The sequence below is a fragment of the Panthera leo genome, chromosome E1 (genome assembly GCF_018350215.1).
Source record: "Panthera leo isolate Ple1 chromosome E1, P.leo_Ple1_pat1.1, whole genome shotgun sequence".
In the NCBI taxonomy this organism is placed as follows: Eukaryota; Metazoa; Chordata; class Mammalia; order Carnivora; family Felidae; genus Panthera; species Panthera leo.
The window spans coordinates 59,593,132-59,620,858 of NC_056692.1; the positions used below are offsets into that span (position 1 = coordinate 59,593,132).

The 27,727-nt window shown below is 65.7% G+C and overlaps 1 protein-coding gene across 5 annotated transcripts in view; it reads left to right on the forward strand.

The window, feature by feature from the left end:
- BAIAP2 (BAR/IMD domain containing adaptor protein 2) overlaps positions 1-27,727 on the forward strand; it is a 63,137-nt gene that overhangs the window by 27,810 nt on the left and 7,600 nt on the right. For all 5 annotated transcript variants that reach the window (XM_042914702.1, XM_042914703.1, XM_042914701.1 and 2 more), the window contains exons 4-12: positions 10,921-10,982; positions 11,757-11,828; positions 12,393-12,530; positions 21,622-21,774; positions 24,161-24,376; positions 24,533-24,734; positions 25,326-25,527; positions 26,481-26,549; positions 26,911-27,073. In XM_042914702.1, coding sequence (XP_042770636.1) covers positions 10,921-10,982; positions 11,757-11,828; positions 12,393-12,530; positions 21,622-21,774; positions 24,161-24,376; positions 24,533-24,734; positions 25,326-25,527; positions 26,481-26,549; positions 26,911-27,073 — 1,277 coding nt within the window. The remainder of the gene's footprint in view (positions 1-10,920; positions 10,983-11,756; positions 11,829-12,392; positions 12,531-21,621; positions 21,775-24,160; positions 24,377-24,532; positions 24,735-25,325; positions 25,528-26,480; positions 26,550-26,910; positions 27,074-27,727) is intronic.

A 27,727-nucleotide genomic window follows, 5' to 3' on the forward strand; every position in this document is an offset into this window, starting at 1 on the left:
CCGGGAGGAGGCAGAGAGCATTGGCGAATCCCGAATCCCGCTCCACCACGGTGCGCACAGCGCCCCAGGCTGCAGAGTCCTCGCCGGGTGGGTCTCTGCTCTGCTCCTCCAGGGCTGGATGCCGAGTAGCAGAGCCCCAGCAGGGTTGGGGCTCCTGGCAGGCCTGTGGCTGCCGTGGTCTTCCCCTGGGCTCTGGGTCCCAGACCCCCAGGAGAGACTGGCTGAATCACAGGTTCCACAGGGTTCCACTTGGGTGCCGGTCGAATAACAAACACTCCCTTCTCCCGAGGGCTCCCACCCTGAGGGCGCACCACAGCCCTTGCCCTCACCCCTCCCTGGCCTCAGGCTCCCTCAGGCCCCTCCAGTGAGGCCCTGGCGGCTCTGGCCTGACCAGACCTCTCCTGATCAGAGCGCGTACTCCTGCAGTCATGTCTCGGGGTCCCTCTGGCTTCACATGACACCTGTGCTCATCAGCATGGCCTCGGATGGCACCACATTCTGCTCCGGATCCTACCTGGGCCACCCCGACCCCTGCCTTGAAGAGTCCTGGTGGCTGTGTCCCTAGGGTCCTGGAAGGGCCTTGGCTCTGAGGGCACAGCCTATAGCCCTGGGGCCTTCCTGCCTTTCCAACATGGTCACATCCAGTTCTGCCAGGGCGTGGTGCCCCCCCCCCACCTCCCCTACCCCCCCACCCCCCCCCCCCAACAGGACTTAACTGCTGGGAGGGAGGAACATCAACCACTTGAGCTTGGGGCGGGGGAAGGGCCGGGCGGGTGGCACACGTCTGCTCCCAGACCTTGTCTGGCCGGCCTCCTGTACCCTGGGAGGGGGTGGCGAGTGTGTGCAGGACCCTCCCCAGCACCAGTCCTGGCTGCTCCTGGGGCTCTGTCCGGGCTTAGTCTAGCTGGGGCTGGTGTCACAGGCTTGACTGTTCCCTGGTGCAGGTGAGCAGGTATGGGATTTGAGTAGAGGGCTTGGGGCAGCCACAGGGAGACTCTCAGAGGAGATGGGGCCCGACTCGGGCCCCCGGTGACCCAGGGCTCACATGTGAGGACCCTTCACCATGGGATGTCCCCCTCCTAGAAGCTGAGTGCTTCCTGTGAGCACCCAGCCTGGTCTGAGTGCTGATCTTCCCTAAGGGCCAGTGGGCCAGGCACCTGGTCTCGTCGTCGTCCCCACCCAGTCACGGCGCTGCTGAAGACACCCCCTGTCTTGTGGCGTCAGCTCCCCTGGCTCCTGCCGACACCACTCCTTTGTGGGTGGCTGCCCCTCAGGGCCCTGTGAAGTTTGTAGCAGCCGGGATCAGAGACCGGAGACCAGACCGGCGGCCAGTCCCCACTGTGGGAAAGGCTCGGGCAGGCCGGCAAGGAAGATGTCTGGTGCTCGGGACCCCCACCCAGGCCTGACTTTGTCACTGAGGGGGAAGGGTGGCAGGGGTGGGAGGTTAGGGGGCGCCTGTGGTGCCCACCCCTTGACCCTGAGGGGGTGGCGGCTTCCCGCAGGCGAAGGCCTGGTTCCACAGGGAGACTGAGTGTTGTCCCCCTGCTGGGGCTTTTCCCGTCTCTTTCCCTATTTCCTTAACTGTTCCAACCACCACCATCCTGCCTAAGCAGGGAGGGGTGTGTGTGGAGGGGCTGCTGGTACCGAGGCAGTGCTGTGCCCACGTTCCTCATGGTCATTGTCGCTGTTGCTGACGGAGTCCATCGATTGCCCAGCCCGGTCCCCCTGATCGTGAGATGCACGGCCCTACTGATTTAATCACAACACCGGGTACACACATCCGTGCTTGTTAACCGTGAGAAAATTAGTTCAGCCCGGGAAAGGCTGTCCTGGAGCCCTTCCCCCACAGACTCCTTCTCTGTGAGGGTCGGTCACCCCATAGGTGGCCCTCCCTGGTGAGCACCCCCTGCTCTGTAGACAGGCCACCCAGCAGAAGCTGGTCTCTGCCCCTGGGGCTCAGTCCCGCTGTGTGTGGCAGTGGGTTTTAGAGGCCCGGTGGGTGTCTGATCCTCTCCCCCCTCCCCCAAGTCAGGCCGCAGCCAGCCTGTGCCTCAGAGATTGAAGCTGCCTTCCTTGAGTTTCCTCAGAAAGTTAAAAATGGAACTGTCTTAACGATCCAGTAATCACACCGCTGGATATCTACCCAAAGAATACAAGAAACACTAATTCGAAGGGATTCGTGCACTCGGTGTTCAATGCGTTATCAGCGATAGCCAGGCTATGGGAGAAGCCCCAGTGTCCATCGATAGACGAACAGATGAAGGAAACGTGTATATACAATGGGATATTACTCAGCCATAAAAAAGAATGAGATCCTGGCATTTGCCACGGCGTGGATGGAGCTAGAGAGTATGATACCGAGTGAAATAAGCCAGTCGGAGAAAGACAGATACCATATGGTTTCACTGATATGTGGGATTTAACAAAAAACAGATGAACAAAGGGGAGAAAAGAGACAAATCAGGAGCCAGACTCTTAACTGCAGAGAGCACACCGATGGTTACCCCAGGGAGGTGGCAGACGGGGTGGGGGGGGAGGGGACCGGCGATGGGTGGTGAGGGGCGCACCTGTCATGGCGAGCAGCGGAGGGAATTGCGTCACCGTATGGTACGCCTGAAGCTGTCACGCTGGGTGATAACCGAGTGGGATTAAGATAAAGACAGAAACTGCCCTCCTGGGCCATCTCCACCGGAGGTCCCCAGCTTCCTCCCCGTTTCTTGGGTCAGGTTTTACGAGCGTCCCCACCTCCAGACCTGTCAGTTTGGAGGTGATGCTGACCTGGCCCTCCACGGGGCACCCAGCCCTGTCCCCTGGTGGCAGGCTTGCTCCCTTTCACCATGGGGTCGGCACGGGCCACTGTCTGGCTTTGCGGGAGCCGTCCCCCAGCCGCCTCCTCGGGCCTGTGGAGCGCTGGCAGAAATTGTTCTTTTTTAAGCCTCAATGGGGTGTTAACTCATCCTTGTGAAATGGCGTCCTCACTCCTTGGGGATTAGGAACCGGCGGGAGGGCCCCGGAGGGGCTCTCAGCGGACTCTGGCGCCCGCCCCAGCCTTGCATGCATGAGCGAGCCCCGGGCCCCCTCCCCAGCCTGTGTTTGTTGCAATCTGCCAGATTCACGCTGCCGTTCAGCTCCTTGTCATTTGAGGATTTTAAGAACACTTCGTATCTTCTGCAAAAAAGAAAAGAAACAAAAACCCAGCCGGAATCTTTACAAACGTCCGTGTCGTGAAAGCGTGGGGGGCTCCCATGGATCCAAAGACCCCAGTGCCCAAGGAGGAAGACGCAACTCTGGGCACCGGTCCACGCTCCTTCCTGGAACCTGTCTCCAAGCCCGGTTAGGACACTGGGTTCCGAGCGCTTGAAGCAGCCTTTGGATACACAGAGCGCTGAGTCCCCGAGAGAAACCAGAGCCAGCCAGAGCTTAGCGTGCGGTCCCAGGCGGGGACAAGTTCTGGATGCACTCTGCGCGCTGTCCTGTGGAGAGTCTGTGTCGGTGGTGGCTCTCCTCACGGGGGCAGGGGTGTGCTGCCGTGGCACTGGGCCCTGTTCTCAGCATGCAGGCTGGGGCCACATCCCGACGCTTGCTGCTGAATCCCAAGCGGTTCTGCAGAAGGGGTATGTGCGTGCGTGCGTGTGCGTACGCGTCAGGAGCAGAGAGTTAACGCAAACACTGCCAAACGTCGAGCACGCGGGGACCTGGGTGGTGGCGAACTGGTATTTGCGTTGTTACTCTTGCAGTCTTCTGAAGGTCTGGGAGATGCGGCTGAGGGAGCGTGTGTTGTGCTCCAGAAGTGTGTGTAAGCCACGGAAGAAGGGACTCTGAAGCCGTGGCTCGTGGCTCTTCTGATCTACCAGCGGCTCCCACTGTGTTTACCCAGGGCCGTCAGGGGAAACTTCTGGGTGCGGCTATAGAACCCGCCTCTGACGTGCCCCCGGGCCTCCTCCCGGCCCACAGAGGAGTCCTGGGTGCCGGCCATCGCTGCTGTAGGGGCCTGGCCGGTGCTGCCGCTTCCCACAGGAGGCGGCTCTGCGCCTGTGCTGGTCCTGGGGTCCGAGAAGCTGCGGGACAGGTGTCCCTGCTGCCGGCTGCCAGCCCTGGCTGTGGCCTCTGTGCCACGTGGTGGCCACCAGGATCCTTGGAACCCCGAGGCCGGGTCCCCGTCTGCTGCCAGCCCTGCTGACTTTCTTGGCCTTCTGTGGGTGTGCCAAGCAGCCCTGCCGTCCTGGCGGCCTCCGGGAGGGGGCACAGGTGCCACGCCGAGGGCCTCTGTTAGTTGTCTCACCTGGAGCAGGTGCTCACTGCAGTCATGGGGCCCCGGCCGCAGAGGATGAAGGTGTGAGCAGCAGCCCCAGGCTGGGAGCGGCCTCCTCTACCGGGTGATGGTTCTCGTGTCAGCATACCAGCCTGCAACTTGTAGAGTTCGTACTTTTAAAAACTCGGGTACACGTAATTTTCTTAGTTTCCTGCAATCTTTTCTCTTTTCCCAAAGAGCCCCGCTTGGGGAAACCTTTGAAGGTTTCCCGGGTTCCGCGATGTCACCGGTGTGGTCCTGTGTCCCCGGACGTGTATGAAGCCGCTGGCCGAGTCCCGCTCGGTGTGGTTTGGGCGGCCCACGCCTCCGTGCTGTCGCTCTGGAGGTTCCGAGAGCATCCTGGGAGGCTGATTCTTCTGTCATCTGCTCGCGGGACACGGCCGCGCACCAGCAGGGCACTCCTTCCCGTGTCCTGTCCTCGCCTCGAGTGCCAGGGCCCTCTCGGGAGCCCTAGTCCTGCTCTCGTGCCGCACATCTGCCCAGCCTGGCTGTCCTCCCTGGTGAGGGCCCGTCAGCTGGACCTCCCGCGTGTTCAGCCGTGCACTGCTGGGTCCCTCTGGGCTCCCCCTGGGCTGCTGCGGCCTCTCGCTCCTGCCTCTTTCGCTCCTTGGTGGCTGGCACCTGACACTGTGTGGGGCCGCCCAGGCCCCCGGCGCCGAGGTTCTTGCCAGGGCCCGTGCAGAGTCGTGGAGGTCTGGCAGAAGTTCTGGAGCGCGGGGTGAAACGCGTGGTAACAGTAGCGACTGGGTTCTGGCGTTCCCTGCGCTCGCCATCCTGCTGGGCGGCCGGCGGTGGCAGGGGCTTCCCCAAGGACAGCCTCCGCCCTCCCCTGCCCTCCTGCGCGGCTCTGGCCTGCTGGAGGCTCAGCTCCCGTTAGGATGCGCGGCTTCGTCGGTAGCGTCCCTGCTTCACGTTCCCAGCCGCTGGCGCCAGTCCGGAGCAGGGCCGCCGGTGCGGGCTCCCTCTGGGGTCCCGAGCCCCCGGCCCCCACAAGTGGCGGCTCTGGCTGCTGGAGCCCGGCTCTGCTTGTCTCCGCCGGTCGGGGGGCAGTCGTGCTACCGCGGATGGGAAAACCTCAGCGTGTGTCGTGAACGCCAGCGGTGTGTCGGCGGAGTTCGGGGCTGTCGGGGCGAGGGCGGAGCGTCACGGCTGCGCTGCTGGCACCTGCCCTGGGCGGTGGCCTCCACGTGTCCGGCCTGAGGAACGACAAGCCTTCGATCCCCGCGCCGGGGCAGCGTTCCCCCGCGAGAGGCCTGAGGGGTTGACACGCCGCAGCTGGATGAAGCTCAGCGAAGAAGCCACGGGGGGCGGCGTCCACGCGTCCGACTCCTCTTACGTGCCACGTCCCGGCAGGGAGATCCGTAAGGACAAGAGGACCGATGCTTGTCGGAGGCTGGAGGGGAGGGAGTGTGTGGGGACAGAGTTGCCTCTGCGGGGATGGTCTCTTCTGGAGTTCGGGGTGATGGTCACTCAACGCAACGAATATACTTAACGCAGCTGCCTCTCGGGGGCTCACAGGCCCGGGCTCCCGCACCGTGTCCTCGTTGGGGGCCGGGTCCCCACTGCAAGGCTGGAGAGTCTCTTGTGTCCCTGTCACCCCAGGGCTGGGCCAGCACCCTGCGGTTCCAGGGCCCCCGGCCCATCTTCGGTGGCACGTGGACCTGCCTACAAGATGCCCAGGCTCCCGGGTCACGGTTGGTCACGCCTGTCCCGCCGCCGTCCACACGAGAGTTAGCCACAGGAGACAAAACCGGCTTGAGTCCAGCCAAACATCCCCTGCACATCCCCCCCCCCCCCGCTCCACGGTGGGCTGTGCTGTCTCGTGTGCGTGCACCTGCGTGTGTTCGTGTGTGCCTTGTGTGTGCACGTGCCTGTGCACGCATGTTTTCCTGTGCACGCACGCACACGTGTGGATGTGCTGGCTGTCCCCCCGGGGGAGGGGCGTTGCTGTGGGTACCGAGCTCCACTCTTCACCTGAAGGCGTCTGAGGTCCCTGAAAAGACTTGACGTGTTCGAACTCCGAGCCGAGGGGGTTCAGCCAGAGGCGACTCACTGCTCAGCTGGCTGTGTGACCAGCAAGGCAAACACTTGGTGTGAGGGCTGCAGAGGGCGCGGCTTCCCCTCAGACACCTTTGGTCCCGTATGAAGCGTGGCCCCCGTGTGTGGCTCGCCCCTTCTCTTGTCCTTGCTCCTGAAGGCCCTCGCCCCTTCCTCGCTCCAGACCCTCCTCCCCACCTGGGACTCCTTGAGCCAACGTGGCCCCTCCGCTCCAAGCCGGCCACCAGGCTCCAGGCTTTGCTGACTCACTGGCCCCGGGTGTGGCCCGGCCGCCCTCCCCCCTCCCGTTGCGCCTGGGGCGTGGTCACCTGCCGCCTGCCACCCCTTCTGTTGACGCTTTGGAGCCCTGGCGGTTCGTCAGGCAGTGGTGCTCGGTGCTGAGCTGTCCCACTCTTCCACTGTTTGCTCTGGCAAGGTTGGGTCGGAGCTGCTATTTTAAACCCGGTTTTTCGAGTTTGGGACTCACCTGTGCTGTGAACCCAGGACATGGCTTCCCAGGGCCCCATGCGCCTACACAGAGGAGTCCACGGGGAAGGTCTGCAGCCGCCTCTTTCCTGGGCAGCGGGTCCCGGAAGGGTGTCCCCACCCCATGCTGTCCTTCGCGCATGGGAGATGGCGTGGAGGGAGTCGCGGAACCCCAAAATCAGACCCAGCTCCTGCGAGGGGGGCTCTAGGGACCCGCACCAGCTTGCCTTCTGGGACCTGGTAAGGGGACAGGTGAGCATTAGTGCTGACACCTCAGGTTTGGGCTCCTCCTGGCAGGGGTGAGGCTGCCCTGCAGCCAGCTTGGGGCCGGCAGCGCCCCAGGGGCCCAGTGGCTGGTGGGGCTGTTCACCAACGCCCCCCCCCCCGCCCCCGCCCCGTTCCTGCAGCTGCGTGTACAATGCAGTTTAAAAATTGACTGTGTGGGCTGGTTTGTGCAGCCACGGGCCTGCAGCTCAGAGCCGTGTGTGCACTGGCTGCGTGTTCCCCAGCGTGTGCACCGGCAGCTCGGCCACGGGCCCCGGGGCGCCTCTGAGCGTGTCTGCAGCGGGGCGCACAGCAGGAGCCCCCCAAGGGCTGCAGGTGTTTTCGGCCTCGGGCGTTCACCGTGGTGCTTACTGCTGTCAGTTGTTCGTGAGCTGGTGCGCAGGCTCTCCGGGAAATACGTGCTTTCAACGTGACCTTGACGTTGACTTCTGATTCCAGGGTCTAGAGCTTGGCCGATGCCGTGGACGCCGCCCTAGGCAGGAGACTTTGCTGGACCATGTGAGAACGTGGACAGGCTGCTTGCCACGTGTCTTCCTTCCGGACTTGATGCCCCTCCAGGGGGCTGTGGGGGCAGAGGAGTGTGGGTGAGGGCGGTGCCCGCAGGCTGGGTCTGGGGCTCTCCCCATGCCCCCCAGACCTCGTGCTGTGTGGGTGCTGCGCCCCTTGGCCTCCGTTTAACCAAGTCCCAGATGCCCGCAGCCAGAGAGCCCAAAGGTGTGTCCGAGGGCCCCAACCCTCGGGAAGACCCCTGCGTCACAAAGAAAATCCTAGGTGTTTTCCCGATCTTCGGGCGAGGGGCGTTCTGGGAAACTTCCAGAAGGATGCAAAGCACAAAGAAGCAGAACGAATGTGGGGCTGCCCCTCTGGGGTCCTGGACTGCCTCTGAGCACCCGGGGGCCGGGCCCGTGGATCTGGGTTTGGGACACGTCCCCTCCACGCACACCAGATCGGGTGTGCACGGACGGAGGGCGATGCCCAGGTGCCGGTGGGGCCGCGGGTCTGCACTAGGCAGGTGGCGGCAGCCTGGCCTCCTCCGCGGGGCTGCCCTGGCTGGGGCCCGTGCGCTCCTGTTCATCCCAGTGGCTTTCCTCCGGCCAGCGCTGGGGACCCGGGCCTTCACGTCACCTTCCGTCTCCTGTGGCTCTTGGCCTATTCCCTAGCACGTCAGACTCCCAGGGTCAGGATTGGGTGGGAGTAGTGTCTCGACCTCTCCTGCAGGGGTGAGTCAGCTCAGCCCCTCGGCATGCGGTCAGCCATTGGCCGCGTGGGGTCACAGCTCCGACCTGACCACAGGAAGCCTCGGTGGAGGCGGGGCCTTCTCCCCAGGGCCGCCCCTCCCTGCCCTGCCACGTCCCACAGCACCCTCAGGCCCGAGGTCAGACCAGGAATGGGAGTAACTTGAGGACCTCTGGGTCCTGCCGGGCATGGCCCATGCCGTGGCTCTGGTGCTGGCGTCTGTGGTGGTGCCGGCACGCCGTGGCACTTGTTGCGTCGAATTAGGTGGTTTGTGTACTGGGGGCTTCTGGGGTCTGCCTCCATTGCCTCCCAGCTTGTGGGTCCTAAAGACGACCCGGTGGGACACAGCTCTGGTCTGGGGGCCACGTGCTCACAGCCCAGCCACTGAGATTCCTGTGTCCGTGGGGCCGTGGCAGCATGCAGGTCTGAGGCCGAGGCTCACACACACCCTCTCTCACTGGCACACACACGCCAGGGCCGTGGCAGTGGCCCTTCCGGGGGCAAGGGTGCCCCTCCTCCGTCCCAGGCCTCCCACAGGCCAGGCCCCAGACTGGCAGGCATGAGGGGGTCTCTGTACCCGTTGGGCTCAGTGTTGGGTGAGGAAGAGGGCTGGGTCAGCCTTGCAGGGCCTGCGGTGGGACAGCGGGGTCGCGGCTGCCGGATGAGTCAGTCAGCAGAAGTCTGCGTGTCTGGGGCCGAGCGGGCATCTGGGGACGCATCCAGTGGCCCTGAGAATCGGGGTGAGTGAGCTCAGGCCGAGGCTCAGGGCCCCGCAGGGTGGGGTCCCACTCGCTCGAGCCGAGCCTGGCAGTCTGTGCCGAACAGCGGGTCTGTCTGTACGGCTCCTGGTCCCAGCCAGTGCTCAGCGTGCCCTGTGGCCCTCAGGCCAGGATGGTGTCAGCGGCCCGTGGAGCAGCCAGTGAGCAGGAGAAGCGGGTCTCCCCGGAACCCCGCTGTGCTTCTGGGAGGGAAGGCGACCCCGGTGAGGCCGTCCGTGCGTCCAGTGGGCAGCACGACCCCGTTGAGGCTTCTCACAGAGGCCACGGGAACCGCTTTCCGCTTCTGGCCGGCCTTGCTGGGGGCCAGGGTTCCCCTCGTGACTGCCCCCCGACAGGATCCTCTGGGTCACGTGACCCCGGGGGTCTCAGGCACAAGCACAGAGGGCTCGCTGGTGTGGGCGGCACCTCAGGGACGGGGTTTGTCGGAAGTGCCCACCCTCGAGGGCAGAGCGGGCCCCCTGCTCCATCGTGTCCACAGCACGGGGACGGTGTTTGCTCCACGAGTGGCCTCCAGGGGAGGACCAGCCGCTCAGGTGAATGCAGCCTGGCTGCCCGTTCCAGCTCTCCCCTCCGCCCTGGGTGGGGGTCCTTCGTGCCAGTGCTGGGGGGCAGCTGGGCAGCCCTGAGGGTCTTGGGAGGGAGGTGCCACTGAATGGTCTCCGGCCTAGAGCTTGTGTCCTGTGGGCACTGACTTGGGGGCGGGTTTGGGGGCTCTGTTGACCCTGGTTGTGTCTTGAGCTGCACGGCGTCCCTCCCTCCATGGCCACAGCCTGGAACGCTCAGGGCTGTGCCCCTGTCGGTCACAGTGACCACGCCTCAGGATGGAGCTGTGTGGAACCTTCAGGAGCTTTGGGAGAAGGGAGCGCTCGGCTGAGCTCCCTGTCCCCAGAGGCCTGTCTCCTTCCCCTTCGTGGAGCTGCGCGGGCCGAGTGGGGTGTGGGAGGCGCCTCGCGGCCGATTGTCTGCTATAGAGAGAGAGAGTTTGGGGTATGGGCTGATATCAGGTCACCCAGAAACCTGCAGAGCCCCGGCATGTGCCCTGCCTGCAGGTGAAGTGAGCCGTGTCCTTGACACGCAGGCTGGAAACAGCCTCTGGGTGACGGCCTGCGCCTTTGTGCTGCCACGTTCAGTTTCCTCGTGTGTCTCTGGAGACGGGCCCAGGACACGTCAGTGTCCCTGAAGCGTCGCTGCTCCAGAAAAGGTGTTTGGAGAGCTGTGCCACATGCTCCGATTGTCCCCAGAGGCCCTCGTGAGGTCAGCCAGGCCTGTGCACCTCGCATACCTCCTCGGACGCCCTCCCCTCTGGGGCCTGCAGCCAGGTCTCGTGTTTGCCCCAAGTAACGCAGACGTTTGTTGGCCCTGGTGGCAGCTGGGCCCAGAGTGGGCGGGGGGCAGTTGTTGGGGGCTGTGCGTGAGAACGAGATGCGGGATGAGAGCCGCGTGTGCTCGGGGCTCGCTCGTGGGCTTGAGGCGGCCTGTTTCTCTGTCGTGAACCTGGGCTCAGTGCCGACGCTTGGGGACTGTGACCCCTCAAAGTCACCCGGTGATTGTGTGCTCGAGGCCTGGCCTCCCTTGTCATTCTAGAATCTTCTGTCTCACTTCGCTGGCGCCATCAGGAGACACGGTGCCCTCTCTCCTGCCCCTGGCGCACTTCTGCCTGTGGGCCCAGGCGCCTGCGCCCGCCTCCGGCACCCTGGTCCCCTGCCACGAGAGGGGTGCGGGGCGGAGGGCCCGTCACGCAGAGTGCTTAACTTTGCTCTCTTCTCTGCCTTCCTGCCTTTCCAGGAGACGTTCTCTTTCAGATGGCTGAAGTCCACAGGCAGATTCAAAATCAGTTGGAAGAAATGGTGAGACCCCCAGGGTGGGAGGGTCAAGGGCAGGAGGGCAGGTGGGCAGACGGGCAAGGGCAGGCAGGCAGGCCAGTCAGAGGTGAAGGGGAGAGCCGGCTGTGCACCATGGCCACACGTCCACCTGGGGACCTTGCATAGTGGCCGCGCTCAGAAAGATGCAGATGTGCTTTAGGCCCAGGACAGGAAGTCGCATGCTGGGGAGGAGGCTCGCTGTGGGGAGCAAGTACATACAGAAGGACACGGGGGCACAGGGCCCAAGTCAGACAGGATCCCACAGGGGCCAGGTGGGGACACAACGCATGACGGGCCTGGGGAGCAACATGCTCCCAGGTCATACGGGCCCAGCCAGGACCCAGCGGGTCTAAAGCGAGGGGTCACTCAGGCCTTTCCCGGTTTGCATTCAGGCCCGTGGCTCACGTCAGCGCGAGTAACTCCCCAGAGCAGGCAGGGACAGCAGGGAGCTGTTTCTGTCCCCCCCACCCCCCACTGGGAGCGGAGTCCCGAGGCCATCAAAGACCAGAATGGTCTGACATCCTGACCTCTGTTCAGCTGTCGGTCCTGGAGCCTCCCGGCTCCTCTGGGCCCACCTGTCTGTGCAGGGCCACCGGCTGAGGGATGAGACGGGCCCCTTTCCCCTCGGGGTGGCCAGTGTCCCGGGTGCTGCGGTGGCCGTCCGCCTCTCCCGGGCTCCCTGCCCCCTTCCCTGCCTGCCTCCTGCCCCGGCCTGCGCCTCGTGTGGTGCTGACGGCCGTGTGTTCTGTCCGTCCGCAGCTGAAGTCTTTCCACAACGAGCTGCTCACGCAGCTGGAGCAGAAGGTGGAACTGGACTCCAGGTACCTGAGTGTAAGTAGCTCTGCCCACGCCGGTCGGGTCACCCGCGCCGGACCCCCGCCCCCGTGCACAGGCTGCCGGCTCGCTGGGGGCTGGCCTTCCAGCAGGGTCCCCGCGGGCCTCCGTGGCCCGGTGGGCGGGGGGGTGGGGGGTGGACGCCTGCCTGTCCTGCTGCCCCCTCCCCCCCCCCCAGCTCACTGCTTTGGGGAAGGACAGTGGCACGGTGTTGCCACCCCACGGAGCCTGCACAGACTCCCCGACCTGCCGTAATTTCACCGTCGTCCCCCCCCGATGGTGCCCGTGCTGGCATCACCCTCCGCCGCGGCTGTGGGGCCTTATGTGCCGGGCTCTGGTGGGTGTGTGACAGGACTTCACGCTCTGGCTCTCGGCGGCACAGGAGGGGACGAGGCGAGACCCGGTTTTCCTCTCTGGGAGCGGAGGGCCCCCGAGGCCCTGGCCTCGCTCTCCCCTCTCGGCCCGCCGTCCCTCGGTGCTGGGGTGGCGGCCGCCCTGCGGAGAGCGGGAAGGGCCGGCCACTCACGGGTCCCCGCTCTGTGCTGTGTGCTTGGACCGCAGGCTGCGTTGAAGAAATACCAGACGGAGCAAAGGAGCAGGGGCGATGCGCTGGACAAGTGCCAGGCCGAGCTGAAGAAGCTTCGCAAGAAGAGCCAAGGCAGCAAGAACCCGCAGAAGTACTCGGACAAGGAGCTGCAGGTAGGGCCCGGCCGGTGCCGCGGCGGCCTCCGTGGGTTCGGGGCAGCGAGCGCCGCCCGTCCTGGAGCCGGCACGCGGCCCCCGCCCTGCTCCCGCCTCCTCCGCGGGGCACCGGAAGGCTGGCCACCAAAGGAGCAGAGACCCCGGGGACAGCTTCCTGCCCCGTTCCTCTGGACTGTGCCTCGGAGGCAGACCCCAGACTGGCAGTCTAATCAGCCTGTGGCCGCCCGGCCCCAGCACTGGGCCCGGAGCCCTCACGGGCAGACGCCGGCCGGTCAAGCGTCTCAGCGGCCCCGCCGCGAGAGGCAGATGGCACGGGAGGGGCCGGCGCTGGTGCGGCTTCCCTCGCTGTTGTGCCCGGCCCGGCAGGCGTCGTGTCCTGAGCAGGGCTAGGATTTAGGACAGCGCGGCCCGTGACGGGCACGGGCCCAATACACCTGATTGGCCGGAACCCCCCGGCCAGTTGACACAGATCAGGCCCAGAATACCCAACCCCCGAGGTCACACGACTCGGATAAGGAGGAGACAAAACAGGAAACCGCAGGAGAACCTGTCCCAGCTGCTTCAGGGGAAGCACCGCGGGGACGGGCATGAGCCCCTCACCTCCCGGGGCCCCACCCTTCGTGTCAGCCGTCAAATCGGCACCCCGGAGGTGCGCCGCGCCCCTGCTCTGGGGCTCCTGTGTGCGCCCACGGGGCCTTGGCCGCAGGCGGGAACTGACTGGTGGGCCGTGGGGCACGCGGGGCACGCGCCCTCCCCGCGCCTGGTGCCGACAAGAGGCCCACCTGCTCCCCGACGCGGTCCCGCCTGGCGGGGAGCACGGACCGGGCGACGGCGGGCCAGAGCCGTCGCCCTGTGTGCGAAGCGGCGCAGCCCCGTGAGGGAGGGGAGGCCCCTGTTGCAGGGCAGCGGCGGGGACAGCCCTCCTGCTGCTCTCAGCGCGCCTTTCCCGCCTTTCCCGTCTCGGGCTTGCCCGTAGCCCGTCACTGACCTGTAGGGCTGCCACCTGAGACCGTCTGGCTGGGTCCCTTGCAGCCCAGCCCTCTCGGGGGCCAGTATGAGGCTGAGGGGTAGAGAAAGCCTGAGGCCATCTGGCCGGGGGCGGGGGACCGGGAGCCTGCGCGCCCCTCTCCTCGCGGCCCTTTTTCCTTTTGGGTTAGTTGAGAAGTGATTCACGGGCGGAGCCGCCGTCGCACGTGGACGGTGAGGCGGTGTTGAGCGTATCCGCACAGCCGTCCCCACCCCCCGTTTTAGAGCATTTCCGGCACCCCAGAAACGAAGCCCTGCCCGTCAGCAGTTGTCCCCTCCCCCAGACAGCCAGCAGTCAGGTCTGGGCGTCTCGCGGGAACGGGGTCACCCGGGTGTGGCCTTCTGCACGTGGCCTCTTGCGGTCGACGCAAGGCTGTCGGAGCCCGTCCGTGCTGTGGCCTGTGCTGCGCTCCCCTGTCCGGCCCTCGTGGAGGCTCTGAGCCCCGGAGGTCCTCCAAGGGTCTGCAGCACGAGGGTAGAGGGAGGGTGTGTCAGCGCCTGGGTGGTGGGGGGGGGGGGTACGCTCCACAGGGAGCCTGGGGGCACCGACCACCCCCTCCCCCCCCCTCCCTGGGGAGGAACCCGGCTGTGCGCTGAGCCTGTTTGGGTTGGTTTTTGCCTGGGGGCTGAGGTCCTGGCCCGCACAGGGAAAGGGCCCATGACTTTTCCCACCAGGATGAGTGAGACACCCCCCACCCCCTTCTCTCTCTGCCTCCGTTTTCCAGGGCGCCTGCCCCACGCACCCTGTGTTCCGAGGACCAGCTCAAGGGGCTGGGTGCTGTGGTCAGGCCAGGCTGCCGTTCACAGCACCCCCAACCAGGACACCAGGAGTTCTGCCTGGGGGGATGTCAAGGCCACAGACTCACTTACTTGCGCCCAGCACTTAATTCCTGTGTTCACGGTTCGCGGGGGGCTTTAGAGATTGTCCCCAACCCCCAACCCTAAGGAAGAGCTGGGGGAGGCAGGTGTGGGGGTGGGAGTCTGACCTGTTGGGGCCTTGGGCCTTCGTCCTTGAGCTGACAGGAGATGGTCAATGACCCCAGGGAAGGGGGGTGACCTGGGTTCCAAACACAGATGAGGCCTTTTTTTTCCTGCTCCTTTGGAGACTGTTTTGCTCCCAGGAGGCTCTCCTGTCCGCAGGGCCCCTCACCAGGAGGCCCAGCCCTATGCAGCCCGCTGGGCAGCATGTGCAGGTGCAGGCAGGTTCTGCACCCCGGGACTCACACGGGGGCCCTCCCGGGGGTCCTCAAGCTGCACCAAAGCCCCTGTCCTGACAGCTTCCTCTCGGCAGAGCAGGGGGCTCCAGTGAGTGATTGCAGGTGTGGGTCTGCTCAGTGCTGCGGAGAGGGGGGTGGTCTGTCCTGAGCCTTGATTGCTGGGATCCCCTGGCTGCCGCTGAACCCCCAGCCCCCACGTCCTCCTTCCCCGACTTGAGCTTCGTGTTTGCAGAAACCCTCGGCCAGGGAGAGCAGTGAGGCTGCTCGCCAGGCAGGGGCCCGACCTTCGGAGCCCTTGGCAGGCAGTTCTGTGCCCTCCAGGGAGGCCGACTGGCCCAGGAAGGGCCCCCACACGCTCTGTCCTACCCCGAGGCCTCTGGGCCCGTGGCCAGGCTGGCGGCCCGAGCTGCACCAATGACAGGCCGTGCAGGAGCGGTGGTCACTGCCTGTGGAGTGGGGGAAGGTAGGGTTGCGGAAGACGGAGAGCGTCCGTCTGTCCGTCAGGGGCAGGTTCCCTGTGAGTGGGACTGGGTCAGAGCCGGCCCTTTTCAGGAACTGCTGGTAATTGAGACTGTGTTTTGGGATTTCCACGAAGAGAACTGATTTAATTATAGGTCAGGCCACAGGCGCTCGCAGACATTTAGGGCACTAAGTAGGACGAGGGCTCCATCTGGAAGCGGGGAAGGTGCTGGTGCTGTGCTCACGGCCAAGGCCACTGCCCAGACCTCCCGGCACCCGCGGAAGTGCCCGTCTGTGTGAAGGGGGCCGGAGGGCACGTGGCTGGCGAAGGGCGCGCTGTGGCGGCAGGCCTCATGCAGCCACCCTGAGCCTCTGGCCTTCCGGGCCTCAGCTGCTGTGTCCCCTCCCAGGCAGGCAGATGTGAGTGGCTACACCATGGCCTGTGTCGGGGCCCTCAGAGCTTCTGGGTGATTCTGAAGGACAGCCGGTCCCGCTGGCCATCTGGTGGTCCCAAGGGCTTCCGAGTGAGGGTCTGGGAGGCTGGTATGAAGTGTCGTGCTTCCGTCCCTGCAAACCCCGTAGGGCCAGGGTCAAGATCTCTCCTGTTTCTACCATTTGTCTCTAGCCGCAGCCCTGCTCTGACTAGAACATGACCGAACGAACACCCTCCAAGGGGTGTCGCGACTGGTAGAAAATCCGGGGACGCGTGGTGGGTGTGTGGTGGGCTGGGGGCCACAGACAAGCAGTGTGTCCTTCCCAACCTGTATGCGGGCTCCGCACTCGGAGGGACGGGCTGCCAAGACCCCAGGCAGTGTCAGGGCCCCCAAGGCAGAGGTGAGCGCCCGGGAAGAGAGAACTGGAGACAGAGTGGCGGACCCCTGCGCAGGGTCACCCGCGTGTGGGCCAGAGCTGCGGCCGGAGCACAGGGGGCCGTGGGCAGCCTCGTCCTTGGAGCCCCTGATCTGGGCAGCGTCCGGCTTTTGAGGAGGGCAGAAGGGGCTGGGGGCTGCAGGGAGCGCCGGCCGGATCCCCCTCCTGTGCGATGCGGCTGTGGGAGGAGCAGTGGCTGAGGCCCGGCTGGCCGGTTGTGCTGGAGGAGAGCAGGCCTACCTCGGGAGCCCGTGGGGCAGGCTTTCCTTGGGGCCCCCGGTCACTTTGCTCCCCCGCTCACTGGGTTCGCGTGTTCTGGGAGGCACACACATCTAGATCTCAGTCTGGGAAAGGGGGAGATTTGTTCTATTTAAAGGGATGTGTAATTAACAAAGCAAAAACAAAATAACCATAATTTAGATCTTCAAAAAAGATAATGGCAGAGACTGGTCCGTTAAGATGTGGCGTTTGACGCCCTGCTGGTGGTTCAGGACCTTTATGGGTCTCTTGCTCTCACTTTTAAAAAGCTCTTCAACACCAAAGGCAGCCTGTGGACGAAACCGCTGGCCTCCGCGGTGCAGGCGTTTTCCTTCCTTGGAGGTAAATCGGGGGCCCTCGCCGGGGGAAAAACCAGTGTGGGAAACAGAGACCGTGTTCCCCTGTCAGGGCTTACATGTCCAGAGGTGCAGGGGCTCAGGGTCCCCGGGACAGGCCAGCTGGGGAAGGACAGTCTGTTCCTTTGAACTTGTTGGGCCACTTCAGGCCCCACACCTCTCCCGTGGCTGCCCACTCACCCCCAGTTCTCCCGATGGAGCCGCGCAGGGGCTATGGCCTCGATGGCACCGGGAGTGGTTCGGAGCACCTGCGGCCGTCAGAGCTGGAGGGCACCTTGGAGAGCAGTGTTGGGCACATGCCCCCGCCATTTCACACCCCGGAATGTCTGTGTTCGGAACGTGAACAGCAGGGAGCATTGGTCTTAATGACGTGCATTGTAATAAATTCTTAATAATCTTTAAACAACACGCTCTGTTTGAACGTACATAGCACGTCACTTCGACGTGTCATCGCTGCGGGAAACGTTGGTGAGGTACGTCACGTCCTTTTCCTGTTGAGTCCGTGAACTCGGGTGTGGACTTTGAGCTGTAGAGCCTCGGTGGCTGCGGGAGGCAAGGGCTCCCCTGTTGGGAAGTGCCAACAGGAGTGACGGGGTTCGGCCCCTTCGCTTCCCACGTGGGGAAGCCAGGACCCAGAGGGCTTTGCAGCCGAGTAGGGTGACCCGGCAGAGCCGGTGCTGGAGCCCAATCTGACCTGCAGGCCCGCGGGCGGAGCTCCCACCAGACCTGGAGAGTGTGGGTCCCCGAGTGCTGGCCACGCAAGGCCATGGCTCAGGTTTGCCGAGACCCGTCCCCTTGGGTCTCCGGGACAGGCTGATCTGTGGGCCCTAAGCCTTTGTCAGAGCATCTGGCCTACTGGTGTGGACATAAGTGGCCCCACGCTCCTTCCTGGGCCTCTGGGCACACGGGACGCTGCGCATGGGGGTGCCGTGGGCATGTCGTGTGCTGGGGCAGGCACGAGCAGCTGGGGTCTGATGACAGCAGTGAGCCCTTTCGCCAGAAAACGGGAACCCCCGGGGCTCAGGGAGCCCTTCCCCCCACGGGCCTGTGGGCACGACGGTGTGGTGGCCTCAGCCCTGAGTCTCGCTCTGAGCTCTCTTGTCGAAATGAAACTTTAAGGGTCCAGCCGTGGCCCAGCAGATTGAGGCTGGTTGAGGCTTTGTCCGCTGGCCTGTGGCGCCAGGTCCATCAGCCTGGAGAAGGGGCGCAGGCCAGCTCAGCGAGCCCCAGGGCGCCGCTGGCTGCGGCCAGCGGGTCCCCCGTCACTGAACGCATCGCGGGCGTCCGATTTTTGCTGTCCCTTCCCTGAATATCACGGCCGATCGGGTTCCTTCTGGTCTCCTGGGAGTAGTAGTTGCCGGCAGTGACAGCTGAGGGCCAAGAATTCCACTCTCATTCATGAGCCGTGGGGACCGACAGGGGCAGAGTCAGGTGTTTGAGAAACGTGGGAAAGCCACAGCGCGGCCATGTCGGAGGAGGTAAAGGGAGCCGTTTGTTCTTGAGGGCCCCTCCCCCACCTCTGAGTCACCGCCCGCTTTGGAGAGGAGACATATGTTCTGATCACTTTTGTCTTCTCGGATTACAGGGCTGTTCAGCCCAGGGTGACTAAATGGGAGCATTCTGTGGTCTTAAATGCTTTCAGCTGGGTGTTTCTATAGCACTGTCACCATAGCACCGCCAAGCCGGGAGCAGGAGAGGCGGGAGTAGAGAGCCGGCCACAGCACCCACCTGCCCGCCTGCCCACGGCAGGGACAGGCTCAGGGCCATTTCCAGCAGCCTGTTGCTAAGTCGTCAGAAGTGTGGGGCCAGGCCGAGTTCTGTCCTCCACCGGGCGAGCCAGAGCGGCCTGGACCCTGTGGGTGGGGCGCCCTCCGCTCTTCCCCCACCCCTGGGGTGGGGGGGGAGGGGGAGGGGAAGGTCCTTACTTGCCCACATTTCCAGGGTCTGCCCCCGGGAAGTTGTGGTCTCTCTCCGCAAGGGGCAGCATCCTGGGAAAGGAGAGCTGGCTGTCATTCCTGGAAGGAAGAGGCAGTCCTGTGTCCCCACTGACCGGGAATCTGCCCTGGGGCAGCCGGACAGCCCAGGGGCCCCGTGGTGGTGTAGCTCAGGAGGCTGTCCCGCCTGCTCCCCAGGACACGTGGTCCCCGGGGGTGATGGCGCCCCCCCGGGCAGTGCTCTCCACCTCAGTCCCGCTCCCCCTGAGGCCTGCGCTGCCCCTGGCTGTTCACGGGGCTTGATGGAATAAATGGAAATCTTAAAAATAACCCCCCACTCCCTCCCCCCCACGGGAGGCCACCAGACCCCGATAATGGGGCCAGCGCCCTGCACCGCACAGGCCCGGCGCTCGTGGAGAACACTGCTGTGAAAGAGGTACCACAGCCTAAAAACCCAGAAACCATCTGCAGGTGGGACAGCTGGCTCGAGGGGCCGCGGTTCGGAAGGAGCTGTCCTCAGCTGCGTGCTCAGGGCGAGCGGACCCAGGGGGCCCCGCGTCCCGGTTTCCGCGCTGTCCTGTGCTAACCGTTCACGGTGGCCCCTCTTTTTCTTCAGAGTCCCCGCTGGATGACAGCTGGCATGGAGGCCGGCACTCTGGGCAGCCTCCCCTTGGGCCTCCCTTCACGAGGCTGCGTGCCGAACTCCGTGCACTAGCTGTCACCGGGCGTGGGCCTCCACGTGCCTGGCTCACCCCCAGCCCACCGGCCTTGAAGGCCTGGCCGCTGCTGAGTTGGTGGGGACGCTAGAGCGGCCCCAGGGAGAGCAGGAGGTGGGGGCACGAGGGAGGTGGATTGGGGGTTTTCCTGGGGGGTTAAACCCTGATCTCCTCCTGGAACCTTGCAGAAACTTCTCCTGAGGCTGCCCCCTTATGCAGCTCTCGGGCACTGGGCTGAGTCCCTGTGTGTGGAGTCGAGGAAGGGCTTGTGGGCTAGTGGAAGCCGGTAGGGTCACGGCAGCGTCCCTGACAGGCCCTGGGGGAGTGTGCATGGGACCCTCCAGGCGACATGAGCACTGGGTGCAGGGGGACGGGCGCCTCCCCTCCCCTCCCCTCCCCTCCCGGTGCACACACCCTTCCAGCCCCTTCCATCCAGCGGGTGTTGTCTCCTGGGTCTCTGCCCCCGCCCCCCCTCACAGGCACCTCCCGGGGCCCCTAGGAGCGGGTGTGGGTGTGAGCGGTCCCCTTGGCAGGCACCCTCTTCCCGCAGTAGCCAGGTGGCGTCTGAGGAATGGCGCAGGGGGGCCTCGGCCGCCGTGTCCTCCACCCCCGGGGGCGCCACACACCTGGAAGCCTCCCGGAAGAGCCGCCATGCAGGGGAGGTCCCGCGGGAGCACGTTCCAGAACCGGAGGAGTCGTCCTGGGGCAGCCCTGAGGAACAGGGTGGAGGAGGGGAGAAGGGGGAGGAGGCGGCAGGGCTGGGGGAGCAGAGCAGCAAGCCCGCCAGGGGGGCCTCTTACCTGTGTTCAGACTTTTCTCCCAGGCTGGCAGGGGTTTGCCATCCCGGTCCCCTCCCCTTTCCGAAGGGAGCCCCTTCTCAGCTGCAGAAGTCCCTCCCAGCTCCCTTCCTCTGCTTCTCTGCTTCCGGGGGGGTGAGGGGGGGGGGCGGGGTGGCCACGCTGCCACCCTGCAGGGGTCTCTGTAGCCCGGGGGTCTTTCCTGGAGCAGCCCCACCTCTGGCAAGAGCCATCCCGGGTCCCCTCAGTCCCACGGGCTGCAGAGCCCTGTGGCCATTTGGAGGGCTGAGGCCTACTCCTCAGGGCTGTGGCCTCCATGGGGCTGGGGGCAACGGGCTGCCCATTTTGAGGCCCATTTAAGCTGCCCTCGGCGTGGTGAGGTGGGTGGTCTGCGGGGCAGAGGGAGCAGGCCCCTGGGTTTTGGTGGCCCGGACGGGCAGGCCTTGTCGTGGGGCGTCGTGGCTCCCTCACGCTGGCCGAGCCACGCCCACAGGCCGGTCCTTGCCACCCCCCCACCCCCCCAGCTGAACGAGGCTGGGAAGGGAGGCGGCGGCGGGAACAGCCTGTTCTGCTCACCTCCTCGGGTCGCCCACGTCAGCTCAGCACCGCCTACCCTCTCTGAGTCAGAGCCGGGCGGGGGAGGCGCCCCTGGAGGCCGGGGCTGGCCCCTGCCAGAGGTGGGGCTGCTCCAGGAAAAACCCCTGGGCTGCAGAGACCCCTGCAGGGCAGCAGCGTGGCCTCGCCCCACCCCACCCCCGCCCCCCAGGAGCAGAGGAAGGGAGCTGGAAGGGACTTCTGCAGCCGAGAAGGGGCTCCCTTCGGAAAGAGCCCAGACCCCAGAGACCCCAACGCACGCACGCCCTGGAGAGGGAGCTGCGAACCCTGGCGGTGTGCGTCTGGGTGCTCCTGCCTCCCTGTGATGGCTGCCTGCAGTCCTGAGGGTGCTTTGTTTCTGGAAGTTTCAAAAAAATCGGAACGTTCCCGTGTGCCCCAGCATCAAGCAGTGTCTCCTGCGTCCCCTGCCCACCCCCGCAGGGCCTGGGTGTCTCCTGTGCTCGCTGCCCACCTCTGCGGGGTTTGGGTGTGGATTAGTCATTCTTGTGCACACAGAGTGCCCGGTGCGCTTTCCCGCTCCACTGTCAGGGTGGCTTTAGATGCTCGGAATCAGCACCCACAGGCGGTGCCACTCTGCCACCGGGTCCCGTGTGATCCGCCAGCACGCCCCCCACGTGTATGGCTGCTGGGGCACTGAGGGGACAGGGGTCGGCGAGACACAAGCTCCTGGGGGACAGAGGTGCGGTGGGCTGGGGAGGCCCTGGTGTCACTTCTGTCCTCACCCTCTTGGCTCGAGTGAGCTGTGGCCAAACCCCAGCAGTGGGCCGGTGGGAGGTGCCTCCACCCCTAGCTGAGCCTGACCCTGTGCCGTCCCCCCACGCTCTCTCCTGTCCCCCCCAGTACATTGACGCCATCAGCAACAAGCAGGGCGAGCTGGAGAACTACGTGTCGGACGGCTACAAGACCGCGCTCACCGAGGAGAGAAGGAGGTTCTGCTTCCTGGTGGAGAAGCAGTGCGCCGTGGCCAAGAACTCCGCCGCCTACCACTCCAAGGTGGGGCTGCTCGCGGCGCAGGGGCAGGGTCCTCGTGGGCTCAAGTGGACCGGCTCCCTGGCAGACGTCGGGGGCCTGTCCGCCCAGAGCTGTGATGACAGTAATTCTGTGCATTGAGGCTGCCCCCAGGGACACAGCGTTCTGGTCAGAAGATCCCCAGGGTAAACGCTGCAGACGTTTTGAGGCCTTTCTCAGAAACTGCCAGCTGCTCTTTTAGGGACAGTGGCACCAAAGGGTCTCCTCTGAGGAGGGCTAGGTCCTCGGGGAGGGCTACGGTGTGGGGAACTGCAGGCCAGCATTGCGCTGGGGGCTGGCGAGCCCCAGAGGCCACAGCCCCCCGCCCCCTGCACCCCCCCCAGGAACAGGCAGATTCAGAGGAGCCCCTGTTCATAGTCCTCAATTCAGAGCCGGGGTGGGAACATATCTGTCCACTGGAACATTCCAGAGCATTCCAAGAGCTCAACCGGTGTGGTGAGAAACCCCAGTTCACATCCTTTTCCCACAAAGGTGCCTGTGGGGCAGCAGGGTAAATGCACATTCACACACGTGTGCCGGATCTAAGCCCTGCCCTCTGGTCCCCGCGGCCTGGGCAGGGAGGAGGTAGACGCCCCCCTCTGCCTGCCCGGGCCTACGCCAGGGCCTGTGCGCAGGTGCAAGGCAAGTACGGCGAAGAGAGCCGCGTCCCCTGTGGGAGCTGGGAAGGCTCCCCGGGGCAGCCTCGCCAGCAGGCTTTCCAGAGCAGGGGGGCCACCCCGGCCTGACTCCAGGCTGCGCTGTGGCGGACGTGTGCGCCCTCTGGTGGCGGTCTGGCGGTGTGGCAGGTCAGGGAGAGCGCGGGGACGGAGGGCAGGAGAGCCACGGTCCCCGGGGAGCTGGACCCAGCCCTCCCTAGCGGGTTTAGAGAGGCACAGAGGTTGGGGTACCCGGGCAGGACCGCCCAGGCGCTTCCCAGTAGCAGGCCACCGGGCGCCTCCTACAGACAGAGCTGTTGTCACCGGTTGGGAGCCCCAGTTGGCCAGCCACCTTAGCTGTGGAGCCCTTCTGAGGGTCACGCTCAGCCATGCTGAGCCTGGGGTTGCCCCCATTGGTGCCAGGCCCCTGTTGGCCCGCTTTGTCACCGCCACCCAGAGCTGTCACCCGTTTATCTCGGCCGGGGTCCAGAAGCACTTTGGGCTTGTGGTGGTCCCACGCAGGAGCAGCCCCAGATGTGTGAGCCAACAGACAGCCGCGTTCAATCAAACTTTATTTATGAAACACCCGGCCAGCCCTCAGGCCTTGGCCTGCGGGTCCCTGGTTCAAACCAGCAGGCGATGGAGGGCAGGATCTGCTCACAGGGGCCATTTTCCAGCTTCCTCCAGCTTACCCCACAGACGCCCCCTCCCTCCCAGACACAGGCCAGAAGTGGGAGGGCGAGCAGGGAGAGGCAGTGACGAGAGCTGCTCCGTAGGTCCCGGAGACAGCCATTGCCCTGAGCTGAGGAGCACTGCCCCCAGGAGCTCCAGGCTCTGCACGGGACTCAGGTTATGGCGTCGGCTGCGGGTCAGGTGGCCCATAGCGGCCACGGTGGCCTCCCGGCCCTGGACCTGCCCGTGTGTTAGGCACAAGGCCCCAGGTGGGCTACAGGGAGCCACAGGCTGCTGGCTGTCCCTCCCATGCTGGGACTCCTCACTACACCGTGGCTTCTCCATCCTTTGTTAGAGCCCTACATTTGTGGGGCTGGCGGGGCCCCGGGCACACCCCGGTGCACACCAAAGGGACATCTGGGCTCTTGGGCCCCTGGGTGCGGGGGCAGGAACACCTAGCACCCCGCGTCTCCCAAGTGCCGCCGGACGGGACCCTGCCTTCCGCATCCTCCCCGTAGCCTGGCGTGACTGCAGCTAGGCCCTGGCAGCTCTGTCCCTTTGCCATCACGGCTCCCGCCCTGTCCTTTTACCACCTGGTTTCTGGCCCTGGGGTACCCCGGGGTGACACTCTTCCCGGGACCTCACGGTTGCCCGTGAAGGCCCTGCCCATTTCGTGCCTGAGTGTGAGCCACTGTCCCTCTTTCTTTCTTTGGGGGTCCCTGCCCCGGTTGGACCTTGGTTTCATCTCAGCCCCAGCGGCCCCTTCAGCACATGGCTCACCGCAGCGTACCAGCCTCTTTCCCGGGTCGGGGTCAGGGACTCACAGGTGGCCCATCTGGCTGTGAGTCACCACCTGGTGAAGAGCGGCCCTTAGCCTTAGACAGGTGGCCTCACCTGGGGTGGGACGCGTCGCCAGGGGGCTGCGTCCGAGGTGAGCGTGGCCCGGCGGGGCGCCCCCACCGCCCCCCCCCGCCCCGCCCCCGCGTGTGCCCAGCCACAAGCCTGCGGCCGGCCCTGACCCCTCCCCGCTTCCTCTGCTCCAGGGCAAGGAGCTGCTGGCACAGAAGCTGCCGCTGTGGCAACAGGCCTGCGCCGACCCCAACAAGATCCCGGAGCGCGCGGTGCAGCTGATGGCCAGCAGCAACGGCTCCGTCCTCCCCAGCGCCTTGTCGGCCTCCAAGTCCAGCCTGGTCATCTCAGACCCCATTCCGGGGGCCAAGCCTCTGCCGGTGCCCCCTGAGCTGGCCCCGTTCGTGGGGGTGAGTCCGCAGCTTCCCGCGAGCTTCCTGGGTGTGAGAAGACGGCCCCCGCCCCTTGCACCTGGGGCGCCCTCACCAGGGTGAGGGGTCTCCACGCCGGCCTCACCTGACCGGGCCCTCCCGTGACGCCGCCCCCCCCCCCCCCCTTCTCAACAGCGGCTGTCCGCCCAGGAGAGCGCGCCCGTCATGAATGGCGTCTCGGGCCCCGATGGCGAGGACTACAGCCCCTGGGCCGACCGCAAGGCCGCCCAGCCTAAGGCCTCGTCCCCACCACAGTCACAGAGCAAGCTGAGCGACTCCTACTCCAACACGCTCCCCGTGCGCAAGAGCGTGACTCCGAAAAACAGCTACGCTGCCAGTAAGGGCTGGGACGTGTCCCTGGTTGTGCCGCGCCCGCGGGGAGGTGGGGAAGGTCTCCAGAGCCCCGGGCACGTGTGCTCCTGTGCAGCACCCCTGGGCCCGCATGGAGATACAGTCCTGGACCCTCGGGCTTCGCCCGGCCCTCCTCGTTGTCTCTGGCAAGCCGCAGGCCGTGAGCGCGATAGGTGGGGCCGTGCCAGGACGCCATCGGCTCAGCCTGTGATGGCAGCATGCGGGTGATGTCCAACTGGGCTGTGATGGACAGTGGGATGCCCCCGCCCCCGCTACTGCCCGGGTCCCTGGACTGTGCCTCCCCATCCTGTGGCCGGCGGCCTGCCCCTTCCCCCAGCCCGTGAGCGCCTCCCGAGGACGGATGGGAGAGCCGAGGCCAGGCTCCGGCCGGGAATTCCCTGCAGCGGGTGGGCGGCGGTCCGTGGCTGGATCCTTCCTGAGTCTCTGTCCAAATGGCCCCGGAGGCTGGCGAGCGTCCCCTCCAGGCCCACCTGGGGCCTTCTAGCATCTCGCCACCAGGCGGCCGAGCCGACAGGCGTGCGGTCAGTCCCCTCATTCCTGCCCTGTCGTCCCGCAGCTGAGACCAAGACCCTGCCCCGCTCCAGCTCCATGGCAGCCGGCCTGGAGCGCAACGGCCGCATGCGAGTGAAAGCCATCTTCTCCCACGCGGCCGGGGACAACAGCACCCTGCTGAGCTTCAAGGAGGGCGACCTCATCACCCTGCTAGTGCCCGAGGCCCGTGACGGCTGGCACTACGGGGAGAGCGAGAAGACAAAAATGTAAGTGTCCGTAGGCCGGGCCCTCCCCGCCAGCCGTCGGGGCCTCTCGGGCCGCCGGGACTCCGATGAGCTCAGGGACACCCCCTCCTGACCCTGCAGCCTCCAGAGGTCCCGGTGGCTCTGGCTCCTTCCCAGCCTGATTATCCCGCCGTGGGCCTTCAGTCGGAAAATCTTTGTGGCGCAGACGTGACCGCGTCTCAGAACCACAGCCGTCTCTGGCCAGCCCGTCACCCTCACTGCCCACGTCACCCACTTGGCCCGGGGCCCCGCACACGCACACCGCGGCCCGTCTGGCGCCTTCCCTGCTGTCGGGTGTACGGCTTCCCAGTTGGCCGTCAGCCCCAAAGCCTTCTGCTGTCCCCAAGTCCGTTTCGATCAGCCTTTGTGCTGGGGTTCTAGAAGCCACACGGTCACGTTCTGGGAGCTGTGTCCTCACGGCCTCACTGAGCACATCGTGCAGAGGCTGCACCAGCATCTCACGTTCACTGCGCCTCAGGGCTGCCTGGCCGGGTGCTGCCCCCCCCCGCCGCCACTGTCATCCAGATGTTTCTGGATGCGGCTGTCGGTGGCGTGGGAGGCTCCCATCCCGGAGCAGAGTCAGCCCCGACGTTTCGTCGGCCCCCAGGCAGCCACACCACCTTGGGAGGGGGCAATGAGGAACAGGGAAATCGGTAGGGAGCCTCAGTCCCGGACACGGTACCCATCTCCCCCCACCAGACAGCTTCTCAGGTGTCGGCGCCCCCGCTCAGCATGGCTGCCATGTGGCTGTGTGGCCAGAGACCAGCCCTGCCCAGGGGTCCCCAGCCTCCCATCCAGTGGCTCGTATGAGCTCCCTCTGCAGACGGTCGCAGCCCGGCAGGGACCCGGGGGGCCGGAACCCCTCGCCCCCCCGCCCCACCCCCCCATGCTGGCAGCCCGGCCCTGGAGCCCTCTCACCCAGCCTTGTCTTCCAGGCGGGGCTGGTTTCCGTTCTCCTACACCCGGGTTCTGGACAGCGACGGCAGCGACAGGTTGCACATGAGGTGAGTGTGCCGGCCCCTCGCTCCACAGAGGCTGCCGTGAGAGCAGGGCACTGCGGGGGCACCTCTCCGGGCGGCCCCCGCTCTCTGCTCACGGTGCTGCCCCCACGCCCCGCACGGAAGTGTTTGAGGCTCCTGGGGTGTGTGGGTGCAGGGTGCTCTGTGAGGAGGGTCTGCGGGCCTCGGGGGTCGCCAAGGGGCTCACGGGCTGCGGGACGTCCCTCCCGCCGCCCCTCCGGGCCCCGTCCACCGGCTTAGGGAGGCCGAGGCCTCCGTAGGGGGCCCAAGGGAGGCAGGGGAGGTGGAGGGCCAGAGGGGGACCGGGGCGGCCAGGCCCCTAAGCACCACCCCTCTCCCCCCGCAGCCTGCAGCAGGGAAAGAGCAGCAGCACGGGCAACCTCCTGGACAAGGAGGAGCTGGCACTGCCACCGCCCGACTACGGCACGTCCTCGCGCGCCTTCCCTGCCCAGACGGCCGGCACCTTCAAGCAGAGGCCCTACAGCGTGGCTGTGCCTGCCTTCTCCCAGGTGAGCTCCACAGCAGGGTCGGGTGGGGGGGGGCAAAGGGGCGACCAGCAGGCACCCTCTACAGGCGCGGGGCTCTGATGAAGGCACGGCGGCCCCTCTGCCTGTCCTTTCCTCCGCCGGGGCGGTGGCTGCGGCCGTGATGCTGCCCCGGACCCCAGCTCTTGGGAGGAGCCTGGGCGTCAGCGAGGAGCCCCCTCCTCGAGGCTGTCAGGCTTTGGCGGTCGTGGGTCCGTGTGGATGTGAGCACCTGCACTTGAGACCTGTGCTGTGGCCGGAACCTTTCCGTGTGCGTCTGGGTCTCTGGAGACAGGACCAGGCACTCATGCCCAGGCCACCCGGGCCAGAGGCAGGAGGGCAAGGCCTGGGTCCCTTGTAGAGCCCCTGGAGGGTGTGATGTTGGTCTCAAAGCCCAGGTGGGATTGGGGTGTGGCTGTGGAGGGTACTGCTGGGACCCCCACTGCTCTGTCTGGGGAGGCTCACAGGGTTAGAGGAGCCCAAGGCTTCTAGAACATTTGCTGTGGCTGTGGTGGGAACAGGGGCCAGCAATGCGTTCTGGGTCCCGATGTCCAGGATTGAGCCCCAGCTTAAGGGTCAGTGCGCCCCCACCCCCCTCGCCCTGGACAGCAGCAGGGAGGAGAAGAAAAGTTTTTCTAA